This window comes from Aspergillus ibericus (assembly GCF_003184845.1).
Source record: "Aspergillus ibericus CBS 121593 unplaced genomic scaffold BO80scaffold_16, whole genome shotgun sequence".
Lineage (NCBI taxonomy): Eukaryota > Fungi > Ascomycota > Eurotiomycetes > Eurotiales > Aspergillaceae > Aspergillus > Aspergillus ibericus.
The window spans coordinates 462,283-483,011 of NW_020292114.1; the positions used below are offsets into that span (position 1 = coordinate 462,283).

The 20,729-nt window shown below is 53.4% G+C and overlaps 7 protein-coding genes across 7 annotated transcripts; 4 read left to right on the forward strand and 3 right to left on the reverse strand.

Moving 5' to 3' along the window:
• Positions 1–50: 50 nt before the first annotated feature.
• Positions 51–3,599, reverse strand: BO80DRAFT_501660 (putative PHD transcription factor). Its single transcript, XM_025724293.1, has 2 exons — positions 1,501–3,599; positions 51–1,452 (listed from the first exon to the last, which is right to left on the reverse strand). Exons 1-2 carry the CDS (start codon positions 3,098–3,100, stop codon positions 407–409), a joined length of 2,646 nt encoding a protein of 881 aa, XP_025576073.1. The 5' UTR covers positions 3,101–3,599; the 3' UTR covers positions 51–406.
• Positions 3,600–5,745: 2,146 nt separating this feature from the next.
• On the forward strand, positions 5,746–7,725 carry BO80DRAFT_434294 (sigma-70 region 2 family protein; the record flags this gene model as incomplete). Its single annotated transcript, XM_025720861.1, has 1 exon — positions 5,746–7,725. One exon carries the CDS (start codon positions 5,746–5,748, stop codon positions 7,723–7,725), a length of 1,980 nt encoding a protein of 659 aa, XP_025576074.1.
• A 419-nt stretch (positions 7,726–8,144) lies between these two features.
• Positions 8,145–9,847, reverse strand: BO80DRAFT_434295 (sugar porter family MFS transporter; the record flags this gene model as incomplete). The annotated part of the gene is made up of 4 exons (XM_025720862.1): positions 8,145–9,203; positions 9,260–9,340; positions 9,407–9,609; positions 9,679–9,847. The coding sequence occupies 4 exons, from the start codon at positions 9,845–9,847 to the stop codon at positions 8,145–8,147; spliced, it is 1,512 nt and encodes a 503-aa protein (XP_025576075.1).
• Positions 9,848–10,760: 913 nt separating this feature from the next.
• BO80DRAFT_405618 (uncharacterized protein) lies at positions 10,761–11,800 on the forward strand (the record flags this gene model as incomplete). The annotated part of the gene is made up of 2 exons (XM_025717723.1): positions 10,761–11,061; positions 11,374–11,800. Coding segments are annotated over 2 exons (449 nt in total), but the record flags the coding sequence as incomplete, so codon positions are not given.
• BO80DRAFT_353888 (putative C6 transcription factor (Mut3)) lies at positions 11,797–15,141 on the forward strand (the record flags this gene model as incomplete). The annotated part of the gene is made up of 4 exons (XM_025715679.1): positions 11,797–12,076; positions 12,144–12,948; positions 13,015–13,626; positions 13,680–15,141. 4 exons carry the CDS (start codon positions 11,797–11,799, stop codon positions 15,139–15,141), a joined length of 3,159 nt encoding a protein of 1,052 aa, XP_025576077.1.
• Positions 15,142–15,445: 304 nt separating this feature from the next.
• On the reverse strand, positions 15,446–16,399 carry BO80DRAFT_354195 (oxidoreductase, 2OG-Fe(II) oxygenase family; the record flags this gene model as incomplete). The annotated part of the gene is made up of 2 exons (XM_025715691.1): positions 15,446–16,004; positions 16,089–16,399. The coding sequence occupies 2 exons, from the start codon at positions 16,397–16,399 to the stop codon at positions 15,446–15,448; spliced, it is 870 nt and encodes a 289-aa protein (XP_025576078.1).
• Positions 16,400–19,074: 2,675 nt separating this feature from the next.
• BO80DRAFT_424584 (general substrate transporter) lies at positions 19,075–20,643 on the forward strand. Its single transcript, XM_025719321.1, has 2 exons — positions 19,075–19,780; positions 19,840–20,643. The coding sequence occupies exons 1-2, from the start codon at positions 19,088–19,090 to the stop codon at positions 20,197–20,199; spliced, it is 1,053 nt and encodes a 350-aa protein (XP_025576079.1). The 5' UTR covers positions 19,075–19,087; the 3' UTR covers positions 20,200–20,643.
• Positions 20,644–20,729: the final 86 nt, after the last annotated feature.

The window sequence follows — 20,729 nt, forward strand, 5'->3', positions numbered from 1 at the left end:
ATCTCAGTATACTCAGTCCGGTATTCGCAGATTAAATCTTGAATTCTACTAAAACATCGAGAATTGAATGCAAACACAAACCCTCTCAAGTTGAAGACACCCGTCTATCATGCAATCATGCACCCACCCCATTCCAACTTTTTGCAGACACCAAAAACCGCCGCCATATCGGCTAACTAACTCCAGTTCAGAATCCTGCTTTTTCCGGATAAATAACAATTGGGTATCAACCAAGTCAAGCTCAAGTCAATTGTTCACAGGGCGTAAAGAAATCACAAGTAGGCATGGGGATATGTATGTATGTATGTATGGGTGGGGCCAAAGGTTGAAAAAAAAAGACTGTTTGCGCGGGTTGAGACTTTCCTTCATCCTTTCTTCTCTTTATTTTTGGGGGGGGTTGAGGATGTTACTGGCCACCGATCTGCGCGTTGTCGGATTCAGCCCACATTCTGAGAACGGCTCGCTCGACCACCGTTTGCGCCTCTTTCTCGCATTTGCTGAGATCCAGGGCGAGTGTGTTCTCCTCGAAATGAGCGTCTTGTTGTTGGACTTTGAGCCATTGCTTGTGTCTCTCGCAGCGTTTCTTCATGCAGACGCCTCGGGATAGGGTCTCAAGTTCGTCTTTCGTGTCATCCATCGCGGTGTCGCCGTCGGCGTCCATCGCGTCGGGATAGCTGGATGCTAGGGCTTCGGGTGAGCCGTCTTCTAGCGCTTTGGCGCCGGCTTCGGATAAGCGCCATTCGTCGAATTCCTCGTCAGACCAGGAGAGGCGGGTGTCGAAACCGCAGATGTCTTTCCATCCGCCCTTGGGATCGGTCTGTTTGAGATGTTCCAGGATGGCCTTGGATCGCTGGCGAACGAGGGTCATGAATGTGTTCCTGGCTCGGAGCATCTCTTTGCGGTGAAGCAGGTCATCGCGTTGTTTGCGTATCTTTTCTATCTTGGAGGCTTCGTCGGGCGTGTATGTGAGCCATTCCACGTCGAAGTCCAGGCCAAGCTTCTTGCCGCTCTTCGTTTTCGCGTCGGTGTTTGTGTTGTCCTCTTCGGTAGGAATGGAAATAATGCTTTCGCCTAGTTTGCGGAATTCTCTGGCAGAGCTGACACCCATGACCACGGCTTTCAGATCGCCTGCTGTTAGGACACCACCTCGGCTGCCAAGATCGTCGGGCTCTTGTCTATCCGGAGTTGCAGTCCCATCGCCATGCACGGGGCTATTTCCTTCGCTGGAATGGATGCCATTGGTTAATCGGCCGGCTGAAGTTCCCTTCTGGCCTTTCAGTCCAGTGCCCAGAAGATGCCTGGTTCGTTGGAGCATGAACTCCCTGCCATGTTCGTCAGAACAATATTTGCTAGGGTTGCTCAGGTTGACTCTGGCGGGTTTTCGGCATTCATTTAGCCGGCACATCGGTTTCCACGTTGTCCATCCCTTCCCTTCCTCTTTACAGTTCGGGCCTGGACAGTGTTAGTGCATGGAAATACCAAGGAGTGTAAAAGACTCACAGATATACTTGTCAATGAGATCGGCATCTCTCGGGTCGATGTTAACACACTTCCCATGGAACCAATCCTCGCATCCTCCATCACATCCGATCATCCATGTATGGTTATCAGGCTTGCGGCAGATGCAGAACACCTCATTGCTGTCTGATTCGTCTTCTTCTTCCTCCTCTTCCTCCTCCTCGACGTCCTCCACTTCGGTGTTCTTACTACTCTTCCTTCTGTTATCCGGGCCTGGCGAGTTTGCCACGGACGCAGAATTTCGCTTTTTATTCCCGGCGGCCTTGCTAGCGCGACCCGAAGCTGGAGTGTTCGAGCGACGGCCATATACAACCTCACTGTCGAGGTCATTTATTTTTCGCTTCTTGGCTGTTGACTTTCTCCCAGTGCCTTTCTTGGTTGCAGCAGTGGCCGATTTTCTGACCGCACCCGGCTTCGTGGATGTAGCAGGAGAGGAGCGATCAGACGACGACGCTCTTGAGGACCCTCTGTTCTTGAGACTAGCAACATTTTTGAGGGTAGGATGATCTCCAGTTGGGCCGTCAAGTTGGGAGAGTGCAGGCTTGGATTCCTCTTCATCGAGAGGAACCTTATCCAGATTCGGGTTGGAAGGTTCGGTCTTGACTCGGGGGACTGGAGTGTCTTGCTTTTCTGCAGACCCGTCCTCATCCACAACATCCAGACCCTCATAGAGGTCAGACCACGCTCGTAGATCGGTGGACTTGTCTCCATGGATTGCGGATGCCACTAGTATCCTAAAGCGTCGATGTATCTCGTCGGCTCGTTCAAATCCGAAGTACCCGCTTTGTCTCCAACCAGTGATCCCGAGTACCTTATCATCGCTCACAATAACGTTTGACGGCACCAAATTATTGTGGACCAGACAAATCTTTTCGTCCACCTTCCTTTCGCGGAACAGTATGTTCTTCTCCGGTTCTAGGGCATCGGGTGACGATTGTGCGTTAAGCCCACTGCAAACGTAGGAAGGGTGGTCAGGAGGAGTGTCGATGACCCCCAGGCGCTGCGATATGCGACGACACTGCTGTTTGAACTTGTCAATCTGCTCATTAGTGAGGTATCTCCAGGCTACCTCTAGAGTGACCCCAGGGATTCTAGACTCCACAGTGACGTTCTTCCCATCTATTGTCCCACAGAAGTATATGACCGGCACAGCGATGCTCATTTCCTTGAGTGTATCCTCTGCCTTCCTGGCAGCACTCAATTCATTCGCATTAGCACACGAGTACTTTTCGGCTGCTGCACCGACTGCTGGTTCACGATCAACCCGGATGATTACGCTGCCAGCAGCGAAAACCTCCCTATTCCCGGAGACATTCAGAGAATTTTCTGCCGTACACAATTCTTTCACAATGCCTTCCCAATACGAGGTCACCTCAGGATCTGGCTCGCACCAATGATCGTAGCGAGGCTTGAAGTCGGTATCACGAGGCGCATAGCGGCCGTAACTCACACTCCGGGCGAGGAAAAGGTCATCATTTGGCAGGAGGTCGGGGTCTGTTTCGTACGGGTTTACTGGCCCTTGATTGTCAACGCGGCCATTCGCCCGGCTCTGGTCAGCAGACACCTGCGTATTCCCAGCCATCACAGGGACACTTCCGGCGACCTTCTAAGGCCCCAATGCACCTCTTTAGTGGAAAACCCACGTAATCCCTCCTGATCGTGTTCAAGCACAAAAATTCGGCGTGTATTGATATTCGTCCGCGATCCGAATAGGAGCGCCTCGCGAGGCCGGCAACTTAAATGATGGAAATCGTTTCGGTCACGTATAAGATCATATTATAGGCCCCAGAGCTTGGAAAAATAAAGTGCCTCAAGCCAAAGCGTGACTAGGCGACCGTGGGGAATATTCCCTTTGTTGATGATCGAGCTGTTGTAAAAGTCGCGATTGCGGCGGAGTTCGGAGAAAGAAGCGAAACGGTCGGTCGGCTGAATCGACTGCGTGTTCCTGTAGGCAGCGGTGTCGCGCTACCGTGGAAAGCGCAGAGTAAAGTGGTTACCAGTTATTGGAAGATAACTTCTCAATAGATGAATATCTCCATAAATAGACACGTGTCTGAGACTCAAAGCTGGCGGAAGCGCGCTTGGTGACGCGGAGATGGAATTCTGGAGAGGATTTGGCAGCTTCTGCGTCGGACTTACCATGAAGGCGGTGTGTCTTATCTCCGTCGGTCCCTGCCGCAAGCTTTCCAATAAGTTATCTTACCTCCCCTGCAAATGGGTCTTGAGGTTGATGAATGCTCTAAGAAAGGCAGTTTGCTGCCATATGTAGATAGTGTCCTTATACAACTTACCGATGCAGTCTCTATTCTCTATAGTATTTAAGCTATCCTCCTTTCAAGGGTGACAATATATATCTGCGTGACTAGTACTCCGTAGTAGTATGGGTATCAGTGACCTCGAAACGTTTCCTTAAGTACCACTTATACCTAGGATTTGGATGGCGTTGTTCTTCGTAGTACTCCGTAGTCCCGAGATTTTTTCAATACTTCGATGACGTAGCTGGTCGAGACAATAAGGGATCTCAACTGAAAGTAGGAATACTGGTCCGACTAAAGTCCAACGAAAAAATGGGGGTGAAGATATCGAAAATGCATCAACTTGAAAACTAGGAAAGTAGCATGTGACTCGTCTCAATAGCCACGAATCCATGGCCAAGTATACATCATAGAGCTTTTGGGAAGGCTTTCAGGCAGCCAAGGCTCCCATCACAAGTTCTGGTTAGCTGCTGACACCCCTCTTGCTTCATCTTCAACAACAACTTTCCTGTATTTCCATATCCTCTCATTCGCACCCGGATTCTCCGCCAATGGATTCTCCACCCTTTCCGGGGACGTACGCTAAAAGCAACATGTCTCATTCACTGCCTAGATAGCAATAGGACAAGGTCCAGTAAGAGTGAGTCTTTTCATAGTATATCAAAAAGTCCACAAATAACCATGGGCATTGTTGATCGTTACAGCTCGCTTGTCTTGCATTTAGGCACGAAGTGCAACTACAATGAAGTGATGACTTCGTCAGGGTGCAGTGCCGGGTGGGATCGTCCGGATATCGTGCAAATCACCTCCGACGATAAGCCGCGCTAGCAGCCGCCCACGAGCCCGGTTAAAGGATTAGGAAAATAGCAGGGGAAACAACTTTCGTCCCAGTAAGCAAGTCAAAGCCAATCTTCACCCTCATTGATCGTGAGCCAACTCCGCACGCCATTGTTATTGTTCATTTAAGTCGGAAAGGCTGAGTTGATTGAACTACTCCGTACTCCGTACGCGATCATCCGTTGCCGCAAGGCTGCAGCATTGCCGTCTTTCTGCATTGCGGCCCCCATTTCCCTGCATTGGGGTTTCACAGTTGGGGGTAAAACAGGCGACCTGGTGGGGACACGGGACACACTTCATGGGCTTCCAATTGAGGCCCCGATTTCCTGATCCAAGGTTCCGACCACAAAGGTGCTTCTGATTAGGTGATTAAGTTCAGTGGAGCAGCGCAGGCTCAATTCCGATTCAGGGAACCTGAAGCTCTGCTTTCAGGGCTACACGTCCTTGATGCTAGATTTATCTTCAGACGCCCCGCGGTCCGCATGGCTTAGAGCACAATCCTCTTCGTCTACTCCGTACACACAACCAACACTATTGGCTCATGAACACCCCTATAATTCTATATTATTCCCCCCTCTTCTTATCGTGAGTTATTTTTAGAACATTGTGCTGAACCTTATCAATCTAGTTCAGACACTTTTGTCATCAAGCTAACCGTCGGATAGTTAATCTGCAGGCAGGCTGTATATTGTTCTGCATATCACCAGCCACCATTTTGTGTCTCCATTTGACACAGGCATTTTGTGTCGATCGCTGGGTTTCCAAATTAAGAAAAACGTCTTGTCGGATAACGCTAGATCCCTTCACCGCACCATCACCAGAGTAGCGCGCAATCAATCCATTTGCTATCTGCTCATGCGTCTGTATCCCTCACCAACTGAGTCGCTGCCAAATTTGATTTTCCAAGATCAGAAGCTCGATAGAATGGGCCTTTGACTAATCGGAGAGAAGCCTCGGATATTTTGACAGTGACAACCTCATCATTCTGCCATCCCACCTGGTGAATGGGAAGCTTAAGCCATCATTACCCCATACCATAATAGGTACCGCCTATTGCCCCACCGACCGGAGATCTTTCGTCGAAGCAACGTCTCTTTCTCTTTACGTCCCAGTCATCTCAACCGAAGTCGTAACAATGCCAGATGAACCGAGCAATGCAGATGGAAAGAAGTCCACGGAAGGGTCATCGCAAACACAGTGGCAATTCATCGACGCTTCTGACAACAGTCGGAGTACTTTGACAAAAGTAAAGCGTCATGTTATGCAGGAATATATGCGTCAAAAGCGTCACGCCGCAGGACAGTCCGGTGCTGAAACTGGAGAAAGCGCATCGCAAAGCCGGGGTCTAGAACAAAGGCCAGGGCCGCCAAAAAAGGGTATTGATAAGGCCAAGTATACAAATGTAACTCGACAGATGGACTTTCGCGATAGTGATAAATCGCGTGCATTCGGGGCCCACGTGCAACGACACAATGCTGAGTACCCTCCAGACTACTTACAAGAGCAACCGGAGCTGAAGAAGACCGTGGATACTCCTGCAATAGAGGACAAGGTCCTTCCAGTATCTGATCCTGTCTTTCAGTTGACACACGGAGAAACACCGTTCCGAAGTCAGGTATTCTATTCGTCTTCAAATCCTTCAATGGCCTATTCCCTGTCTCAGAGCAGCAACTCAGACACCAGTGCTCTGACACCATCGTCGTCTGCTCCGACATCACCAGGCGCTATGATGCTATCACCCAAATCGATTCTAAGCGCCGCACGTACCGATCCCTTCAACAGCCTGCCACTCGAGCTGGACCTTGAAGGCCAGAGACTCTTTGACTTCTATGTCAACGAAATGCCTGCTTGCTCGTATGGTACTCATTTTCGGTCACCTAAGGCGCACAACTGGTATACGGCAGTCTTTGTCCCCGAAGGCATGAAAGGTCCGGTGGCGTTTCAGAATACAATTCTTGTCCACGCTGCCAACACCTGGGTGTGGGTTCGCGATGAGGAGCCCGATGAAACCGCTCTGGTTCATCGTGATCGCGCAATTACCATGCTTAGGGAGCATAGGGAACGGAACCCAGGTGATGTTTCCGATGAAGCAATTATAGCCTGTCTCAGCGCTGCAGGGCTTGAAGACTTCGACCCTCGTCCGGGCCACAAGCAAATTAGCTGGCTTCATATGCGAGCTGCAAGAGAGATGATTCGCGTCCGTGGAGGCCCATCTGCCTTTGAGAACACACGACTAGGAATGCTGATCAATTGGCAAGATTACATTCTCTCGGGCTATGAAACTGAGGGACCTAGCTTTTTCTTCGAATATGACCCTCCAGCCACATCGCAAAGAACGGCGCCTTATGCCGAACGGATCGATCCGTACCCGGTGTCTGCTCCAGGGATTGTGCCGTATACTACATCCTTTACCGACCGTCATCCACTCTCCCCGTTGGAAGAAATCCAAGATCAGTGCAACGAATTTATTGACTTCCTTAAACGTTGTGAGCAGCTCGCTATCCACCAGCTCAAAGACCTTGACTTGGCTACGGCGCCAGTGCGCCTAACCGCCTTCCGACAGAAATCCTTGTTATATCAGATACTCGCATCGCCTCCGGGACTGCGCTTCACAGCATCAGGAAACCGCAAGCAATTTGTTGCACGGTTGGTTGCGTTAATCATGCTTAATGCTGGCTTGTGGGATTACCGGGGCTCCGTTCTGTGTAGCGAGGCCTTTCTCAGGGGCTTGGAGCAGGCTGTCTTGGATAGCGAAGTGAAAATGAGCGGTTCAGTTGAGGCATTGCTGCAGATAATGCTCGAGTGTGATGATGCATCGATTAAGATCCCTGACACGATACGCTATTCACTGCTTCATAGTGGCTCGCCCGACTTTACGCAATATTCCCCGACCGCACAGACACCTTACGGTCGGCCGTGGTTCGCAGGACGAATGCTCAAAGTAGCCAAACGGCTCAGCTTCGATAGCTGGATGAATGTGAACTACTTTCTTTTTTCCTGCTTGACATTAGACCCCAGCATACCCTCCGTTTCGCTTTGGGAGGGTGACTTGCGGCAAGAGATACTAAGTGCGCCTCTCACTAATTATGTGATGCCCTCCCTGCATGGTCAATGAGCCTGATTACCTGGATTTGCTCTCTATTCGTTTGCTCTTGGGAAGAAGTCCCGTCATGCATAATACTGCAGCCTTCGTACTCAAAGATCTTCTTGTTCTCTTATCTTGATTCACACGTTTTCCCGTCCCCTTTCTGCACGCGTGTTCAAGACCCTACGAGCAACTACTGTGTAACAGCATTGTTAAACTCATGCTTTCCCTTTTGCCATCAGCTTCATGTTATTCTCCCAATATACCCCTGATGAGACATGACAAGACTACCTGTCCTTCATTATCAATCTTTCGTGGCTTACGGTTGTCCAGTTTCCTCTCCATGGATGGACAAGGGAATGTATCGTTTTTCGTGATATGAGAATATTCGGTTATATATTATGATAAATCTTTCTCACGGGCCGGTTAAGGCAATATTGGCCCTCCACTCAAATTTCTGAAGCATAACTGCTATCTGGTGTGCTAATGACCATCAAGGTACCCTTGGCATCGGCGCTCGGCAGCGTCGGTTGATGGTGATCTGCGTCATGAGCAGACTCCAGAAGATCTTTGGTGAAAATACCTTCAATTTCCTCGAGTGACTTGCCGGCAGTCTCTGGGTACACCGCCCAGACAATGATTGCTGCAGCCCAGTTGAACGCCGCAAAACAATAGAAATATCTGAATTGCATTTGTGACTGTGCAATCGGCGTACACTGAGCGAATATCAAATTTAGGCTCCAATTGGTGGCAGTCGCCACAGAGGAGCCTCGGGCGCGGATAGCAGTGGGGAAAATCTCGGATTGATAGATCCAGGAGATGAGTCCCAGACTGGTATAAAAGAGCGAAAAAACGAAAAACATGGCAATGGCGGCGCGGACAGCATGGTGGTTCGATGAGTCCGCGCCCTCAAAATTACTGTACACCTGCCCCAAGATGGCTTCCACGCACATCGTGGCGCCCATGCCTAGCAACGACGGAATGAGAAGCTTGCGACGGTCAACGCGGTCGATGAAGAGGATGAAGACGGTGTTCCAAAACTGGGCCAATGCCCCCCAGATGCCCTGTATGATAAGCGAGGTTGACTGCGACAAGCCCAAGGATTGGTACAAGCCTGGATTATAGTTCTGAAGCACATTTGTGCCTGAGCACTGCGTGAAGGCTTGCATGCCACAGGCAAGCAGCACACGATGACGCCAACTGGGCTGTGTGAACAAAAGCTGACGCCAGGAGTGAATGGCCAGACGCTGTTCCTCGGCAATACTGTCGCAGATCTGCGTGAACTCGGAGTCGACTAGTTGAGCATTAGTCTGTCCTGGGACTTGGTGTAGGCGATCTAAGACAGCCCGGCCAGCACCTGGATCGCCCTTTTCAATGAGCCAGCGAGGGGATTCGGGTAGAAACCAGACGCCACAGCTAAGCATGATGGCGGGAACTGCTTGGAATGCCAAGGGGAAACTCCAGGTGAAGTTCCCTGTACGAAGAGAGCAACCATATCCCACCCATTGCTAAAGGCACCCGGTCAGTGACCAGGAGCGAGCTACTTGGATTGGGTTTCACCTACAGCGACAACAACTCCGAGACCGATCATCCATTGCTGCATTGAGCCCAAGAAGCCACGGATACGGGGAGGGGACAGCTCACTCTTGAATAACGGTCAGAGTCGGCTGCAGTCGATGGATCTAATGAGGTGTGCTATAGGGATACATACACAGTAGACCGGGATGATCGCTGACATCAATCCAACAGCAAGACCAGCGACTAAACGGCCCGCAATGAGCATGGCCACGTTGACAGCGCCAGCTTGCAGCGCGGCCCCTAAGCTAGCGAGCAGACCGCCGGTGAAGAGAACAGGCCTCCTCCCCCACGGATCGGAGAGGTAGGAGACGAAGACCGAGCCTAAGATGGCACCCCCTGCAGAAGTCAAATCATGTCAGACGGAGTGGTTAATCCAAGCGATCTAGCCGTCGGGATTGTCCGAACCATTATACGATGCAACAATGCCCCCTGTCGCTGCATCGGAAGGATTGTGGAAACGATGCTTGAATGAGGCCTGGTCGATAACGGAGGAGATAACTCCGGAGTCGTAACCAAATAGAAAGGAGCCTAGAGTGGCGAACAGGCAACAGAGAGTGACGAGAAGATAGGGCATCGTTCAACTCTGCAGTGAGGTGCTGAAGTGGAGATGGAGAGGATGCGACGGCTCCTTCACCTATATCTAGTAGATATCGATTGCTACATATAAAGGTATCTGAGCATCTATCTATCCTTGGTGGGGAATTTGCGGCGCCGTGCGATACGGTTGCGTGCTATAGGCGAGGCATAACCCTATCTCGACCTGCAGCCCAGTCCGGATCGATGAGGATCGAGATGGCTTGGCCAACACCCCGATGGAACGAACGTGCGAAGCAAAATAAGGGATGACAGAACGAGGAAGCTTACTGATGAGATAGCCAGACTCAAACGAGAGACAGGAGTGGATTCAGGGGGCGCAGAGAGCAGAAAACCATGCGCCTGTTGGATTGGGTCGCTGAATCAGTCACCAGCGCAGGCCAGGACCAAGGCCGGTTTAGGGTCATCGGGCTCGTCCAATCCGTCGCCGAACATGCGATCCCCACCGGGGATGCTATTTAACTTATTGTTGCCCGTCGATATTGCAGCCAGTTCCATGGGTCGGGGCCTCCGCCGGGCACTCTCGAATCAGCGGAAATACCGTGGGCAGTGATGCTTGTTTCCTGCAACCGAGGCAGCGATCGGCCTGGTCGGCCTTGTCGCCGAACTGCTGGCCGTTTTTCTAGCTAGTCCAGCGGTCGCGAGAGAAAATTTTCTGTGTGTCGGAGGTCCGAAACAGCGGCATCGAGGCCTTGAGTTGCGCTTCCAGCCGCTTGTCACTACCGGCTGGATCCAGATCAGCCCTATTGTGAGCGATTTTTCTGTCGCTGCGCCGTGCCTTCAGGATGCTGGCCAGACAGCAACTAGTAGTAGTTCTAATTTGATCCTTAGGGTGTTCCCGTGCGTACCTCGCGGTCATTTTTTTTTTTTTTCCCTTCTCGCGGGTTTCTGGATTTTCCCCCATCCATCACTCCGTCATCCACCTAGTCTGAGTATCCTCAGCTTGGCCTGCCCTGGTGCCTTCGCGCTCCCCCAATCGGAAACAGGGTCTGGGCCACACCAGCATTGGATCCTTCGCATCGGTGGATCTGCCCGTCTTGTCCGTCTTCGTCTCCATCCATTCATTCTTCCTCTTTCCTCCATCATCATCATCAGCATCAGCATCAGCATCGTCGTCGTTGTCTGCCATCCATCGCTGCTCGTTAATTTGCGCCTACTAAGGTTGTCTTTTTCTCCGACCTGCGGGTGTCCAATGTAATTTCCCCCGTTCCTCGTCACCCTCTCTGCCTTTGGTCTGCCCCCAAAATCCTCCTCCCCCAATCACCCCCCATTCCGCCCACTTCCCCTCTTCCCCTCGTACTTTGGCCGCACGGAGCAAAAGAGCCTGAACAGCCATCCCCGGTTCTTACGACTCCGGTGGTTAGGCCTGCTGCAGTGCATTAGCGATCTTTATTCCTACCCGTCCTGGTTACTATTTCCGTGCTCTGGGAAGGGAACTATCGCCATTTGACTCATTGGGTTCCTGCAACGCCATTCTGACTAATTCGGGCTTACTCCATTCTCCAGAACTCTTCCTCCGTCATCTCCAACGCCCCGATCAAGGAACCCCCCAAAACTAAACAGAGAAAAAGGAAACAAGATTTACACATACAAAAAAGAAACGGAAAGGAAACACGAAGGAATAGCACGATCCTCTTCGATCATCTCTGCCTAGAATTCCGATTGATCCACCCCGATCAATCCTGTTTTTGCTAACCACGCCTCGTTGAGCCTTCCATGAACCTGTGAGAAGCGTCAATTCCACCCTCGTGGAGATTGCGATAACGGTCGGATCGCCACGCGGGCTATTTCTCCTTGCTGATCGGATTAGTCTCCTGTCAACTCTCGTTCATCTTCCTATCAATCAGTTCCACATCCTGCTCATACCCCCTTGCATGTCTTTGCGCCGACCGCCTTGAGATCGATCGTCTGCTCTCCTTCCGCTCCCTCATGGCATCCGCTCCCAGTCCGGCGCATGCCGACAATGCGAACGAGGACGACCCCTCGGCCGCCTCCGATTCCTTCTTCTATCCCCACGAAGACCACGACGCTTCCCCCGGCCATGATCCGTTGGAGAAGGATGATGGGCTGGCCGACCCCAAGCCGGTGAAGGATCCTCTTCCGATGCAGAAGAGGCGTCGGGTGACGCGCGCTTGTGATGAATGTCGTCGCAAAAAGATCAAGTGCGACGGAAAGCAGCCGTGCACCCATTGCACTGTCTACAGCTATGGTAAGCCGCGACCGTCCATCTTGGCGATGATCATGTGAGATTTTTGCTCATTGAAGCGCCTCCACAGAATGCACGTATGATCAACCGTCAAATCGTCGTCGCAACCCCGCCCCTCAATATGTCGAGGCTCTTGAGAACCGTTTGCACAAGGCGGAAGCGCTTCTGCGCGTGGTGCTCCCTGATCTGAACCTTGACGACCCACAATTCGATGTGCACGCCACAGAGCAAATGTTGGCGGCCATCAAGCGAGAAAAACAGCAGCAACAGCAACAACCGTCCACGACATCGCTCCCAGCCCCCAGCGATCGGCGTCGAAGTTCCGTGGCCATTGCGGGCTCTGCCGACGCTACTGCGGATGGAAATTGCGGGGACGAGTCGCTCCTCGAGTCGATGGTCGATAATTCTGGCTATTTAGATCTGGACGACCAGGGTCATTGGGATTACCACGGCCACAGCTCGGGCATGACCTTCATCCGCCGATTGCGCAAGCAGCTAGGCGCTTCCGACATACAGCCGCCGACGATCCGATCGCGACCGGTCAGTCAGTCCAAGTTTGACAGCCCGAAAGCCGTATCGGAGTCGCCGCAGGATGCGTCCTTGCCCCCTACCCACGACCTGCCGCCGCGGGATGTTGCACGGCGGTTGTGTCACAATGCATTCGATGACGGCTGCTCGCTGATGCGCTTCGTGCACGAACCCTCGTTCTACGCCATGTTTGATCGGATTTACGATACGCCGCCGGATCAGTTCACCAACGAAGAAAACTCGTTCTTGCCGTTGCTTTACATTGTCATTGCGGTCGGTTGTCTATTTTCGGATGGAGGAATGAGTGCGATTGATGTCGCTGGATACGAGGGTGCCATTGGCCAAGGGTAACTTCATCGTGTCCCCTCTCGCCTATGGCGGTTGACGAACCCAGAAATACTAATGTGACATAGGTTCCAATACTTCAAGGCTGGTCAACAGCTTTTGGAGATTACCGATTGTCGCGACTTGACCTCCCTACAGGCGATTTGTTTCATGGTCCTCTTCCTTCAAGCATCCGCTAAACTGAGTACCTGCTATTCGTACGTGGGCATTGCCCTGCGTTCCGCCCTGCGACTGGGCTTGCACCGCAAAGTGACGGCGCATTTTACACCCCTCGAGCAGGAGCTGCGGAAACGCATCTTCTGGGTGATACGTAAGATGGACGTCTACGTGAGCACGATGCTGGGTCTCCCCTTGATGCTGAGCGACGACGACATTGACCAAGAGTACCCGTCTTCGGTCGATTCGGAATTCATTACCAAGGATGGCATTCTGCCCATGCCGGCGGATCACATACCTCTTATGGCTGGGGCTAATGCGCATACCCGGCTATCCAGCATCATCCTTAAGGTTGTGAAATATATCTACCCGGTGAAGCATGCTCAACATCGGGCTGGGTCGGACCAACGCTACGTCGTGAGCCATTCCAAGATCCGAGAGATCGAACGGGATCTCCAGGCTTGGATGGAGGAACTGCCGGCGGCACTGCGTCCGGGGACGGAAGTCTCCCCACAACTTGAGCGGTAGGTCGACCCCATCAGTTCTGGCTGTAATCTTCTCTAACTGTTCTTTTCAGGATCCGGCAACTGCTGCGGATTAGCTACGCCCATGTTCAGGTGATGTTGTACCGCCCTTTCCTGCACTACGTGTCCAGCGGCTCGCAGGCTCGCGGGGTGGACCGTCGTTCCTACGCCTGTGCGGCGGCGTGTGTCAGTGTCTCCCGGAACATCGTTCACATCACCACGGGCATGCATAAGAGGGGATTGTTGAATGGCTCTTTCTGGTTCACCATGTACACGACCTATTTTGCCATTCTGTCGCTGCTGTTCTTTGTTCTTGAGAACCCGGATTCGCCCACTGCCAAGGACGGTGTCCTCAAAGACGCCATGGAAGGCAAAACCACCCTCGCGGGGCTGGCCAAGAAGAGCATGGCTGCGGACCGTTGCTCCCAGAGTCTCGTCTGTCTGTTCAAGAATCTGCCCGAGCTGCTTAAGAACCGACAGAGCGCTACCGCTCGTGCCAACCTCAAGCGTCCAGCACCGTCTAGTGGCGGCCGGGCGACGGCCAACAAAATCCCGGCCACCGGGATGCCGCCACCGCAGCGGGCCAGCACCTTTCCAAACCAACTGCTGCACCGATCGACCAAGTCGGAGTCCAGCAACACGCTCAAGAGCCTGGACGACAGCGTTACAACAGCACGCAATGGCACACCCAACCCCCGTCATAGTCAGCCTCCGACGTGGTTCCCGTCCACCCCAGAGCCGCCCGCAGAAACCGTGTCGACGCCTTCAGAGACAGCAACTACCAATCCGTCGGCCCGAGCATCGCCTGTATCGGCATCATTGCCCACGGGAGACCCCTCCACTGCGAACCCGTTCAATGCACAGGCGTTCGCGAACCACTACAACTTCCCCGACCTCATGCCTATCATGTTCCCCTCGGACGATCCGTTTGCCTATCCAACGCAACCGATGTCGACACTGGAAAATGATCATTTCCAAGATGTGACGGGCGCGCCAGTCACTGGTCAGTTTGCACCAGGTATGGCGTCAACCGCCGACGCCAACGGGGTAAGCGCGCTCGCGGCGGCCACACCGACAGTGGACGGCTTCGGAAACTTCCCTCTCTTCGCGGGCGGAACCCGCAGCGGTCTGGGCCCCAGCATCTCGAACCGTCTGGCTAACCAACCGCCAATGAACGCCTCCCGGCTGCAGTCGCCCGGCTCACACGCCTCAACGCCCGGCACCAACGGCGAGGTCGTCAACAGCCCGGACCTCGTCTCTCTGCCGAACCAGAACTTCATGTGGCAGGGCTACAACTTCCAGCCGCCGAACTTCCCCGCGGAAGCGACCGTGCCCACGACCGCCTCGAATCTCGGACAATTCGGTCTGAGCGTGGACGACACCACCAACCCGACGGGCTTAGGGATGGGACTGGACCTGGGGCTTCCACTGGACGATATCTTCGGGAACGGCGATGCGTGCCGACCGGGCGCACTGGGGGATGATTGGACTCAATGGATGAATGTGGGCGGCTAAATGTGAAGGTCAGGGCGGTTATATATACCCATGTGTATGCGTTTGGTTTGATTATGAGGACATGCGATGAGAAACGGAGTACCGATGGCGTTGGAGGGGTATGTATCTGTTATATTACGTTCTGCTATGTAGTAATGTTAACCAATCAATCAATCTGACTATAGTATTGTCTATCTCCGTACTACTACATACCTATCTGCTAACCTACCTGCTATATCGTTCATAATACTCCGTACACAGATATCGTACACATGTTATACAAAAAACACCCAACCCCCCCTCCCCCCCAAAACAGAAAAAGAATTCATCTCCTCCTCGGCGGCTGATACCAACTCCAAATATTCAACCCGACCTTCAACCCCCGCGTGACGGGAAACGCAGCATGCCAGGTCTCCGGATACCCGGTCCCATCCGCCCTAAGATTCTCCCAAAAGATCGCATTCCCCTTGACAGGCTTAAACGTAATCCCCGTAACATTCTCATTCTCATTCTTGGCCAATTCACAATCCAAAAACCGACACCACTGGTCTCCGCGGGGCATTTTGAGACGTGGGAAATTGGTGCCTCCGCCGTGGCAGTCATCGCTGAGGTAGACCATGAAGGTGCTGAGACGGTCGCCGCCGCGGGCGACGGAGCCGGCCCAGTCGAAGTGGTGTTTGTAGTGGCCCGAGATGTTGTAGCGTTGCGCCCACATGCGTTCGATGTAGAGGTGGGGTTTCCAGCCTTGGAAGGATGAGGCGCGGGCTTCGAGGCACCGGACGGTGTTGTCGCGGGGGAGGAGGGCGCGGTCGGAGAGTCGGGTGGTGGGGTCGATTTGGGTGGTTTGGCCGTTGTAGATTATGGAGGGGGTGTAGTTGGGTTCGCTTGGGGGAGGGGGGGGGATGGTTAGGTTGGAGTTGATTGGTGGTGTGAGGTGGGATTGAGAGGGGGGGGTGTATGGGGGGTACCTGATCTTCACGAGGTGGTCGGCTTCTTCAGCGGAGAGGAAATCTTCAATGTAGATGATTAGTGGGTCCTTGGAGAGGAGGTGTACCCGGTAGGTGTCTTCGGGGCATGTTGGGATGATTCCGTCCGGGAGACTGAGGATTTCGGGGTCGAGGGTGATGTCGGTTTCGGCGTCGGGAGGGTCGGCGTCCGGGTCGAAGATGTTGGTGGTTACGGGGAAGAGTTGGCGGAGGAGAGGGGCAATGACGAAGAGGTACAGGGGGAGGAGGTAGAAGAGGGAGGTGAGAAGGGTGGAGAGGGAGAGTTTGGGCATTTTAGTTGGTCGGAGGCATTGGATGTGGTGGTGGTTGTGCGACTTGAGCGACGTAGGGTGTAGGGAAGATTGATATGATGGAGTCGCTGCGATCGGATCGGCTGGGGTTGTGCAGGTTAGTCAGCTATGCGCATGCAGTCCGGCATTGCATAAAGTCATGTTTGGTATGACAGGGAGCGGGTATTGGACTGAGTGGGTTGGATATCTCATTCTCCGGGATGCGGGGGATTGTTGGCCCCTGGTCAGCCTGGGGTTTGTCAGCAGTCGCGGTAATCTAAATAGTTAGTATCTACTCCGTAGTAAACGACTAGTCCGTTGTCAGTCGGTTCAACACTGGTCTGTGTCTCTTTGCTGGTAGGCTATTGACGACGATCTGGACACGCACTGCCCAACGTTAGACGTCAGGTATGGCGTCATCGTCGATGCTGTCTCCAGGATCGTCCCTCCAGCATCATCATGAGGCGCGGCTCACGACCATATATGAAGCAGATGCGGAGACTCCGCACTTGAGCTTCCAGAAGACGCGGAGTATCGTTCTTGAGCCTGGCTTGCAGTAGTCCTGGGAACTAAACATAAAGCCAGCCGTGTAAAGAGACAGCCGGTCAGCTGACGGCCATGCCTGTAGTGGCTAGCGGGATGTCTAAACCCGAGCCGGCCTAGTGTCGGGGCTCGTGACCGGACATCGTGTGGATTGCCCAGGCAGGTTAGCGTCCTACGTACTACTGTGTAGTGGTGTGGCCGCCTCGCCGTCGCCTCGCGGCCCGTCAATGAATGAATGGCTTTCCGGTGCATATCAGATATGCACGCCGCCCCAATCCCAATCCCCATCCCCGGTGACCCGGGGTAAAACTTTCCAGCTGGCCCTAGGCTGCTAGGCTTCCTCTACCCGTTCCTTTGACTCCGATCTACGGCGGACCTAGCCTAGATCGGTACCACTCGCTGCACCTCTCGGCTATCGTCCGGTCCTCTGCTCCACCAGCAATGGGGTTAAGGCCTCATCCAGCCCCTTGACTGGCCCCTCGTGACTCACGGGTCTAAATAGCGTTGGGACAAATGCCGGCTAAATCCCCTCGGGTACCAGAGCCTTCTTTCCTCTTCGCTTAAGCTTGTGGGGCCTGGAAACCGATTTCCCTGGCTCCGACCTGACTCACTCTTCTCTCTGGTTCGTCCGGGAGCCGACCTGTGGCGGGAGAAAGAATGTGTGCTGACTGCTGTTCCTTGCGGCGGCCAGGGCGCCTGTCCAGTTACCCATATCCCTCCCTCCCACTTCCAAGCTTTTGCCCCTCCAAATCCAACACCCGTCAGAGTTTGCTGGTGCTTGGGTTTTGACTTGTCCCACCGGCAAAGTCTTCACTCTTCATACCCTACTCGGCACGGGGTAAACACAGGCGCTGACGGGCTTTAGGTCGTGGAGCTCGTGGGGATGTCCTTCTCCCCCCATCCCACTGGGACATAGATTCTCTTCTTATACACACACTGGCTCGGATAAACGCCTTAGCTCGCCTGGGGAACGACGTCCTTATATACTTCCCACGTTTTGGCCCCTGATCTGCGGCTGAATGTTTCCTGGCGAGACCTTCTCCGCGCCGGCTAAGCGAGAGACAACATCTGGGGAAAACACTCCCCCGACCCGTTCCTCCCACATCACGGGGGCAAAATTGTGGGAATCGGCCTGCATAGTCCGAAGAATAAGCACCTCTAGCTGCCTTTTCAGCGTATCACCGTCTGGCTTTTCAACCTCCAGCATGGTCCTCCCCGGATGGGGTTTGGCCACGACGTAAATTGTGGAGAGGGTTCGAGGCAGGGGAGGAATCCAGTATCCACACACCTCTGGCTGCTCCGTAGAACTCGTAGGAAACCGAGATAGTACTTATGGCCCGGCCCGTCTCTGTCCTCCCTCTCTTCTTCTTACCATCCGTCTTTCCTGTTGACAGGACATCCCCCCCCTTTCCTCTCTCCCTCGCCCTGGTCCTTGTCCTCCCTTCTCTTGATACCCTTTGGCCAGCAGAGTTTTCCTCCTTTTTTTTGCGTCTTTTCCGCCACCCTTTTTCCCATACAATGGGTGGAATCCTTCACCTCGTCGAGGACCGACCAACCCCCTCCAATGTCTACAATTGGCGAGTCTATGTGCTCGCCCTGATAGCCTCATGTGGTTCCAACATGATCGGGTATACCAGTGGGTTCATCGGGACGACGATCACCCTGGATTCCTTTGAACGGGAGTTCGGCCTGGACAAAATGAGCACTGCCCATGTGAACCTGATCAGTGAAAATATTGTCTCGCTTTTCATTGCGGGTGCGTTTTTCGGAGCCCTACTCACGTACGGGCTGTCGAATTACTTGGGACGCAAGTGGAGTCTGACCGTGTCTTCGGCCGTCTTCATTCTCGGCGCCGGGCTGCAGATGGGGGCCAACGGCTCTCGAGGGCTCGGCATTCTGTACGCTGGCCGTGTCTTGTCCGGTCTCGGCACCGGCGTGGCCTCCAACATCGTCCCGATCTACTTGTCCGAACTCGCCCCTCCCGCCATTCGAGGTCGCCTGGTCGGCTTCTATGAACTGGGCTGGCAGGTTGGTGGCATGGTTGGTTTCTGGATCAACGTGAGTCATCCTCTCCATTCTTCTCCTTTTCTACCGTTGCCGTCGTCGCCATGCTAACTCTTTTCTCATCAGTATGGTGTGGAACAAACTATGCCCTCGGACCACAAGCAGTGGGTCATTCCGTTTGCCATCCAACTGATCCCCTCGGGCATGCTCTTCGTCGGCTCCCTGTGGATGAGAGAATCCCCTCGTTGGCTCTTCCTCAAGGGTCGTCGCGAGGAAGCCATGAAGAACCTCTGTTGGATCCGTCAACTCGATGAGCATGACATCTACATCACCGAGGAGGTCGCCACCGTTGACCAAGCCATCGAGGAACAGATCGCCACTGTTGGCTTGGGCTTCTGGAAGCCATTCAAGGCTGTCTCTCAGTCGACTAGCCTGATGTACCGTCTCTTCCTGGGTTGCATGCTGTTCTTCTGGCAGAATGCGTCCGGTATCAACGCCATCAACTACTACAGCCCTACCATCTTCGAAAGTCTCGGTGTTACCGGCAACACGAAGGGTATTCTCAACGGCATCTTCGGTGTCGTCAAGGCGGTCTTCACCGTCATCTGGTTGCTCTTCCTGGTTGACCAGTTTGGACGCCGGAAGCTCCTCCTCTGCGGTGCCGTCTGCGGATCAGCCTGCATGTATGCGATTGGCGCTTATATCTATATCGTTGAGCCGACCAAGCACCCCCGCGACCACCTCAACGGTGGGGGTATTGCTGCCATCTTCTTCTTCTACCTGTGGACCGCCGTCTATACCCCCACCTGGAACGGTACCCCTTGGGTCATCAACTCCGTAAGTTGTCCTCTTCCACGGAAGTCTCTCGCGAACCCCCGCTGACTCGTGATGAACAGGAATTCTTTGATGCCAACATTCGGCCGCTATCGCAGGCGTGCACCACCGCCAGCAACTGGCTCTTCAACTTCCTTGTCTCTCGGTTCACCGAGCAGATGTTCGCTAAAATGGGCTATGGCGTGTACTTCTTCTTCGCGTCGCTGTCCTTCCTTGCCTGGTTCTTCGCTTTCTTCCTCATCCCTGAGACCAGCGGTATCCCGCTGGAAGCGACCGACCAGCTGTTCAAGATCAAGCCCATCTGGCGCGCGAACGAACAGCTGAAGGCCCAGCTGAAGGAAGAGGAGGAGCGCTTCCGCCAGGAGGTCAAGGACGGGGCGTTCGAGAAGAACGACCCGCAGGAGCACGTCGAGAGCGCATAATTAATTGGTTTCGTTGGTTTTGTAACGACATAGACATTGTACATAGATTTAGCGCTTGAGTATATATATCGATCAGGCTTGACCTGCTGGCAGAAACGAATTCGTCTTTTTGGCGCATGTGACCTGAGTTCAGTGTAACGTAAATGCCTAGTCTTCGCCGATCTTGCCGCCCTGAACACCGCAGGGCTGCTTTGCTAGTACCAGTCGTCGCCCTTAAAGTTTCTAGGCCAGTTTGATCACCCGTCGAGCACGGAGATCTATGACCAAATATGTAACCGCATCCTGATCATCAGCACCCTGCCGCAGGCCACCGTTTCTGCAGCGCGTCACCAGCTGATCTCTGTGTGACCTGTGTGACCGGTGCAACCCAGTTGGATCCCTGCACGGCACACGCACATGCATAACCCGTCGCATCAATTGCATCTTACAAACCTAACAGTCATGGGTGGGAAGAAATATATATGTTTGGTCTTCACAGCATCGATGCATTTTCCAGAAGAAAATAAGCCCCGTGGCAGACTCGTGGGGGT

What these genes read in the sequence shown, in the direction of transcription:
- BO80DRAFT_501660 (XM_025724293.1), bottom strand. Translation starts at nt 3,100, where the DNA reads ATGGCTGGGAATACGCAGGTGTCTGCTGACCAGAGCCGGGCGAATGGC. An exon ending in TCTCATTGACAAGTATATCT is followed by an intron (nt 1,453 to 1,500) that starts GTGAGTCTTTTA and finishes AACACTGTCCAG; the next exon opens with GCCCGAACTGTAAAGAGGAA.
- BO80DRAFT_424584 (XM_025719321.1), top strand. Translation starts at nt 19,088, where the DNA reads ATGCCCTCGGACCACAAGCAGTGGGTCATTCCGTTTGCCATCCAACTG. An exon ending in CCCCTTGGGTCATCAACTCC is followed by an intron (nt 19,781 to 19,839) that starts GTAAGTTGTCCT and finishes CGTGATGAACAG; the next exon opens with GAATTCTTTGATGCCAACAT.